Source organism: Oncorhynchus masou, chromosome 15 (assembly GCF_036934945.1).
Source record: "Oncorhynchus masou masou isolate Uvic2021 chromosome 15, UVic_Omas_1.1, whole genome shotgun sequence".
NCBI lineage: Eukaryota > Metazoa > Chordata > Actinopteri > Salmoniformes > Salmonidae > Oncorhynchus > Oncorhynchus masou.
The window spans coordinates 491,039-499,273 of record NC_088226.1 but is presented as its reverse complement, the minus strand read 5'-3'; the positions used below and the strand labels follow the sequence as shown (position 1 = coordinate 499,273).

The 8,235-nt window shown below is 45.2% G+C and overlaps 1 protein-coding gene across 1 annotated transcript in view; it reads left to right on the top strand.

Annotated features, from left to right (window-relative positions):
- LOC135555211 (long-chain fatty acid transport protein 1-like) overlaps positions 1–122 on the top strand; it is a 3,596-nt gene extending 3,474 nt beyond the window's left edge. Inside the window, exon 5 of the mRNA XM_064987539.1 lies at positions 113–122. Coding sequence (XP_064843611.1) covers positions 113–122 — 10 coding nt within the window. The remainder of the gene's footprint in view (positions 1–112) is intronic.
- The last annotated feature ends 8,113 nt before the right edge of the window (positions 123–8,235 follow it).

Here is an 8,235-nt window from a genome sequence, read left to right as displayed (position 1 = left end):
CTGATAGTTATTAATCCTGATATGGCTATTTCATTCCAGATACTGTGGGTGTGATACCTTGGTGACACACAGGATTAATTGGTCAAAATCTCTGTTCCTTGTTTCCACACAGTTGCTGGTAGTTGGTCGCGAATGGTGGCCATCATTCCCGAATTTGATATGTATAATCTAGGTCAACGCTTAACACAGACATTTGGCCAAAAAACATTCATGGCCGACCATCACTTAATTGGTCGTCTCTATAGAAACAATTAGAAGACCACAATCATTCCAATGCCCAAGAAAACCAAGCTGACGTGCCTAAATGACTCACCCCGTTGCACTTACCCCTGTCATCATAGTCCTTTGAAAGGCTGGCACACATCAAGGCCAGCATGCCAGACACACTAGACCCACTCCAATTTGCTTAACACTCCAACAGATCCACTCAAGATGCCATCTCCATTGCAATCCATACAGCTCTATCACACCTGGACAAGAGGAACACCTATGTGAGAATGCTGTTCATTAACTATAGTTCAGCATTCAATAGCATTGTTCCCTCCAAGCTTGGGCCCCTGGGTCTCGACTCCGTCCTTTGCAACTGGATACTGGACTTCCTGACAGGCAGACCACAGGCTACAACAGCTGAGGATTGGCAACAACTCCTCCACTACACTGATTCTCAAAAATACCTCCACTACACTGACTCTTAACACAGGGCCAGACACGACACCAACTCCATCACCAAGTTTTCAGATGACACCACGGTTGTAGGCCTGATCAACAACAGTGATGAGACAAGGGAAGAGGAAAGAGACCTAGCAGTGCGTTTCCAGGACAACAACCTATCCTTCAATATCAGCAAAAAGAAAGAGGTGATTGTCAACTTCAGGAAGCAGGGAGAAGGATATGCCCAATCCACATCGATGGGACTGCTGTGGAGAGAGTCAGTGACTTCAAGTTCCTCTGCGTCCAAATCACAGAGAACCTGACATGAACACACAACACCATCACTTGGTCAAGGAGGAGCAACAGCTCCTCTACTTCCAAAGGCAGATGCAGAAACTTGGCATGTCCCCCGGATACTCTCCAACTTCTACTGCTGCACCATTGAGAGCATCTTGACCGGCTGCATCACAACCTGGTAGGGAAACTGCTCCACTCGACCACAAGGACCTTCAACAGGTAGTGAAGACGTCCCTGTCCATCTCTGGTGCCGTGCTCCCACCCGTAAAGTACATTAACTTCAAGCGGCAACCATTTATCCCAGGGAAGCATTGTAGTACTCCAGTCCAGTACTAATACTAGTCCAGTCCCGATTTTGATGCTCGTGACTAGAGTCAAGACTCGACCAGTGATGACTCACACTTGGACTCGGACTTGTTCAATAATAATTATGATAATTTATTACATTTGAAAAGCACTTTTCATCATACAGTAATAATCTCAAAGTGCATAATATAAAACTGAAAATAGAACATAAAAAAAATCATAGTAATATCTAACCATATAATGAAAGGAACAATTCAAGTCGAGGAGGAATGGTAGGCTAGCTGATAGACATGAGTCTTGAGGCCTGCTTTAAAAGCTCCAACAGTCTGAACAACCCTGAAATTATCTGGAAGGGAGTTCCATAGGTATGGTGTGAGAGATGAAAAGGCACGGTCCCCCATTGTGAGGAGCCTGGTCCTGGGGGCATGAAGGAGTTTGGCGTGGCTTGAACATAGGGTGCGTGGAGGTTCATAGGGGGAGAGTAGGTTTGACAGGGAGGCGGGTCCTCGATGCCATTTAGGGGTTTGTAGATGAGGAGGAGAATTTATAATCAATTCTTTGAGGAACAGGTAATGTTGGAGATAATGGAGATAATGGCGACGGAGGGGATTGCTGCCGTTTTATGGGCTCCTAACCAATTGTGCTATTGTGTGTTTTTTGAGTTATTTGTAAATAATTTTGTACATAATGTTTCTGCCACCATCTCTTATAACCAAAATTAACTAATGGATATCAAAACAGCGATTTATCACCTTGTACTGGACAAATATTTTTTCTTTAACGCGTCTGACGCAAAGGATTTACTTCAGACACCAGACAAGGCCCAAATACCTATCATTCGCATGAAGAAGAGACAGAGATATAAGGGGACGTAGGTTGTGGTGCCTAATAAACGGAATAAGTTCCGATCAAGACTATCCTACTAACCCGACAAAAAACTGTAATAACTTATGTTTCACCGAGTCATGGCTGAACGATGACATGGATAACATACAGCTGGCTGGGTTTTCTATGCATCGGCAAGATAGAACAGCTGTCTCCGGTAAGACAATGGGTGGCAGTCTGTGTCTATTTGTCAATAACAGCTGGTGCACAAAATATAATATTAAGGAAGGTTTTACTCACCTGAGGTAGAGTATTTCATGATAAGCTGTAGACCACACTATTTACCAAGAGTTTTCATCTATATATTTTTGTAGCTGTCTATTTACCACCACAAACCAATGTAGGCACTAACACGGCACTCAATGAGCTGTATAAGGCCATAAGCAAACAAAAAAAAGCTCATCCAGAGACGGCACTCCTAGTGGCCGGGGACTTTAATGCAGGCAAACTTAAATCCATTTTGCCTAATTTCTACCAGCATGTTACATGTCCAACCAGATGAAAAAAAAACTGTAGACCACCTTTACTCCACACACAGAGTTGCGTACAAAGCTCTCCCTTGCACTACATTTGGCAAATCTGACCATAACTATATCCTCCTGATTCATGCTTTCAAGCAAAAACTAAACAGGAAGTACCAGTGACTCACTCAATACAGAAGTGTTCAGATGACGCAGATGCTAAGCTACAGGACTGTTTTGCTAGCACAGACGGGAAAATGTTCTGGGATTCTGGGGCAGCAGGGTAGCCTAGTGGTTAAAGCATTGGACTAGTAACCAAAAGGTTGCAAGATAGAATCCCCAAGCTGACAAGGTAAAAATCGGTCATTCTGCCCCTGAACAAGGCAGTTAACCCACTGTTCATAGACCATCGTTGAAAATAAGAATTTGTTCTTAAACTGACTTGCCTAGTTAAATAAAGGTCAAATAAAAAAATGGCATTGAGGAGTACACTACATAATTCACTGGCTTCATCAATAAGTACATTGATGACGTCGTCCCCACAGTGACAGTATGTGTCACGCCCTGGTCGAAATATGTTATGTTTATTCTTCATTTATTCGGTCAGGCCAGGGTGTGACATGGGTTATTGTGGTGTGTTTTTGTCTTGGGGTTTTGTGGGATGTCTAGCGTTAGTCTATGGCTGCCTGAGGCGGTTCTCAATCAGAGTCAGATGATTATCGTTGTCTCTGATTGGGAACCATATTTAGGCAGCCATATTCTTTGAGTGTTTTCGTGGGTGATTGTTCCTGTCTCTGTGTCTTCACCAGATAGGACTGTTTAGGTTTTCACGTTCCGTTTGTTGTTTTTGTATTATTCGTGTTTTTTCGTTCTTCATTAAACATGTCTAAAAAATACCACGCTGCATTTTGGTCCGCTCCTCCTTCAACAGAAGAAAGCCATTACAGTATGTGCATACCAGAAGCCATGGATTACAGGCAACATCCACACTGAGCTAAAGGGTAGAGCTGTCGCTTTCAAGGAGCGGCACTCTAACCCAGACGCTTATAAGAAATCCTGCTACGCCCTCCGACAAACAGTCAAAGCGTCAATACAGGACTGATATTGAATCCTACTACACCGACTCCGACACTCGTCGGATGTGGCAGGGCATGCAAACTATTACAGCCTGCAAAGGGAAGCACAGCCGCGAGCTGCCCAGCGAAATGACTTATATGCTCGCTTTGAGGCAAGCAACACTGAAGCATGCATGAGAGCACCAGCTACGCTCTCCATAGCCAATGTGAGTAAGACCATTAAACAGATCAACATTCACAAGGCCACAGGGCCAGATGGATTACCAGAATATGTACTCCGAGCATGCACTGGCCAACTGGCAAGTGTCCTCACTGACATTTTCACCTGTCCCTGACCGAGTCTGTAATACCAACATGTTTCAAGCAGACCATCATAGTCCCTGTGCCAAGGGACATAAAGGTAACCTGCCTAAATTACTGCCGACCCGGAGCACTCACATCTGTAGCCATGAAGTGCTTTGAAAGGCTGGCCATGGCTTACTTCAACATCATTATCCCAGAAACACTAGACCCACTCCAATTTGCATACCGCCCCAACAGATCCACAGATGACGCAATCTCTATTGCACTCCACACTGCCCTTTCCCACCTGGACAAAAGGAACACCTATGTGAGAATGCTATTAATTGACTAAAGCTGAGCTTTCAACACCATAGTGCCCTCAAAGCTCATCACTAAGATAAGGACACCGGTCCTCTCCTGTAGTACCTGTTCACCCATTACCGCATAGCCAAGCACGACTCCAACACCATCATTAAGATTGTCAACGACATAATATTAGGCCTGATCAACAACAACGATGAGACAGCCTATAGGAACTCAAATCCTTCTGTTCACCTGATTTAGAATTCCTCACAATCAAATGTAGACCGCATTATCTACCAAGAGAATTCTCTTCGATTATAATCACAGCCGAATATATCCCCCCCCAAGCAGACACATCGATGGCTCTGAACAAACTTTATTTAACTCTTTAACACATGCTTCAAGAGGGCCACCATTGTTCCTGTTCCCAAGAAAGCTAAGCTAACTGAGCTAAACGACTACCGCCCCCTAGCACTCACTTCCGTCATCATGAAGTGCTTTGAGAGACTAGTTAAGGACCATATTACCTCCACCCTACCTGACACAATAGACCCACTCCAATTTGCTTACCGCCCAAATAGGTCCACAGACGATGCAATCTCAACCACACTGCACACTGCCCTAACCCATCTGGACAAGAGGAATACAGTGCCTTGCGAAAGTATTCGGCCCCTTTGAACTTTGCGACCTTTTGCCACATTTCAGGCTTCAAGCATAAAGATATAAAACTATTTTTTTGTGAAGAATCATAAACAAGTGGGACACAATTATGAAGTGGAATGACATTTATTGGATATTTCAAACTTTTTTAACAAATCAAAAACTGAAAAATTGGGCGTGCAAAATTATTCAGCCCCCTTAAGTTAATACTTTGTAGCGCCACCGTTTGCTGCGATTACAGCTGTAAGTCGCTTGGGGTATGTCTCTATCAGTTTTGCACATCGAGAGACTGAAATTTTTCCCATTCCTCCTTGCAAAACAGCTCAAGCTCAGTGAGGTTGGATGGAGAGCATTTGTGAACAGCAGTTTTCAGTTCTTTCCACAGATTCTCGATTGGATTCAGGTCTGGACTTTGACTTGGCCATTCTAACACCTGGATATGTTTATTTTTGAACCATTCCATTGTAGATGTTGCTTTATGTTTTGGATCACTGTCTTGTTGGAAGACACATTTTCGTCCCAGTCTCAGGTCTTTTGCAGACTCCATCAGGTTCTCTTCCAGAATGGTCCTGTATTTGGCTCCATCCATCTTCCCATCAATTTTAACCATCTTCCCTGCCCCTGCTGAAGAAAAGCAGGCCCAAACCATGATGCTGCCACCACCATTTTTGACAGTGGGGATGGTGTGTTCAGGGTGATGAGCTGTGTTGCTTTTATGCCAAACATAACTTTTGCATTGTTGCCAAAAAGTTCAATTTTGGTTTCATCTGACCAGAACACCTTCTTCCACATGTTTGGTGTGTCTCCCAGGTGGCTTGTGGCAATCTTTAAACAACACTTTTTATGGATATCTTTAAGAAATGGCTTTCTTCTTGCCACTCTTCCATAAAGGCCAGATTTGTGCAATATACGACTGATTGTTGTCCTATGGACATAGTCTCCCACCTCAGCTGTAGATCTCTGCAGTTCATCCAGAGTGATCATGGGCCTCTTGGCTGCATCTCTGATCAGTCTTCTCCTTGTATGAGCTGAAAGTTAAGAGAGACGGCCAGGTCTTGGTAGATTTGCAGTGGTCTGATACTCCTTCCATTTCAATATTATCGCTTGCACAGTGCTCCTTGGGATGTTTAAAGCGTGGGAAATCTTTTTGTATACAAATCCGGCTTTAAACTTCTTCACAACAGTATCTCGGACCTGCCTGGTGTGTTCCTTGTTCTTCATGATACTCTCTGCGCTTTTAACGGACCTCTGAGACTATCACAGTGCAGGTGCATTTATACGGGGACTTGATTAAAAAAACTACTTCCGGCGCCGACAGAGATGGCCGCCTCGCTTCGCGTTCCTAGGAAATTATGCAGTTTTTTGTTTTTTTTACGTCTTATTTCTTACATTAGTACCCCAGGTCATCTTAGGTTTCATTACATACAGTCGAGAAGAACTACTGTATATAAGATCAGCGTCAACTCACCATCAGTACGACCAAGAATATGTTTTTCGCGACGCGGATCCTGTGTTCTGCCTTACAAACAGGACAACGGAATGGATCGCATGCAGCGACCCAAAAACGACTCCGAAAAAGAGGGAAACGAGGCGGTCTTCTGGTCAGACTCCGGAGACGGGCACACCGTGCACCACTCCCTAGCATTCTTCTTGCCAATGTCCAGTCTCTTGACAACAAGGTTGATGAAATCCGAGCAAGGGTAGCATTCCAGAGGGACATCAGAGACTGTAACGTTCTGTGCTTCACGGAAACATGGCTCACTGGAGAGACGCTATCCGAAGCGGTGCAGCCAACGGGTTTCTCCACGCATCGCGCCGACAGAAACAAACACCTTGCTGGTAAGAAGAGGGGTGGGGGCGTATGCCTTATGGCTAACGAGGCATGGTGCGATGAAAGAAACATACAGGAACTCAAATCCTTCTGTTCACTTGATTTAGAATTCCTCACAATCAAATGTAGACCGCATTATCTACCAAGAGAATTCTCTTCGATTATAATCACAGCCGAATATATCCCCCCCCCCAAGCAGACACATCGATGGCTCTGAACGAACTTTATTTAACTCTTTGCAAACTGGAAACCATTTATCCGAAGGCTGCATTCATTGTTGCTGGGGATTTTAACAAGGCTAATCTGAAAACAAGACTCCCTAAATTTTATCAGCATATCGATTGCGCAACCAGGGGTGGAAAAAACCTTGGATCACTGTTACTCTAACTTCCGCGACGCATATAAGGCCCTGCCCTGCCCCCTTTCGGAAAAGCTGACCACGACTCCATTTTGCTGATACCTGCCTACAGACAAAAACTAAAACAAGAAGCTCCCACGCTGAGGTCTGTCCAACGCTGGTCCGACCAAGCTGACTCCACACTCCAAGACTGCTTCCATCACGTGGACTGGGACATGTTTCGTATTGCGTCAGATAACAACATTGACGAATACGCTGATTCGGTGTGCGAGTTCATTAGAACGTGCGTTGAAGATGTCGTTCCCATAGCAACAATTAAAACATTCCCTAACCAGAAACCGCGGATTGATGGCAGCATTCGCGTGAAACTGAAAGCGCGAACCACTGCTTTTAATCAGGGCAAGGTGTCTGGTAACATGACTGAATACAAACAGTGCAGCTATTCCTCCGTAAGGCTATCAAACAAGCTAAGCGTCAGTAAAGAGACAAAGTAGAATCTCAATTCAACGGCTCAGACACAAGAGGCATGTGACAGGGTCTACAGTCAATCACGGACTACAGGAAGAAATCCAGCCCAGTCACGGACCAGGATGTCTTGCTCCCAGGCAGACTAAATAACTTTTTTGCCCGCTTTGAGGACAATACACTTACACCGCCTGCAACGGAAACATGCGGTCTCTCCTTCACTGCAACATTTAAACATGTAAACCCTCGCAAGGCTGCAGGCCCAGACGGCATCCCCAGCCGCACCCTCAGAGCATGCGCAGACCAGCTGGCTGGTGTGTTTACGGACATATTCAATCAATCCCTATACCAGTCTGCTGTTCCCACATGCTTCAAGAGGGCCACCATTGTTCCTGTTCCCAAGAAAGCTAAGGTAACTGAGCTAAACGACTGTGCAACTGGGTACTGGACTTCCTGACGGGCCGCCCCCAGGTTGTGAGGGTAGGTAACAACATCTCCTCCCCGCTGATCCTCAACACTGGGGCCCCACAAGGGTGCGTTCTGAGTCCTCTCCTGTACTCCCTGTTCACCCACTGCGTGGCCACGCACGCCTCCAACTCAATCATCAAGTTTGCGGACGACAACAGTGGTAGGCTTGATTACCAACAACGACGAGGCGGC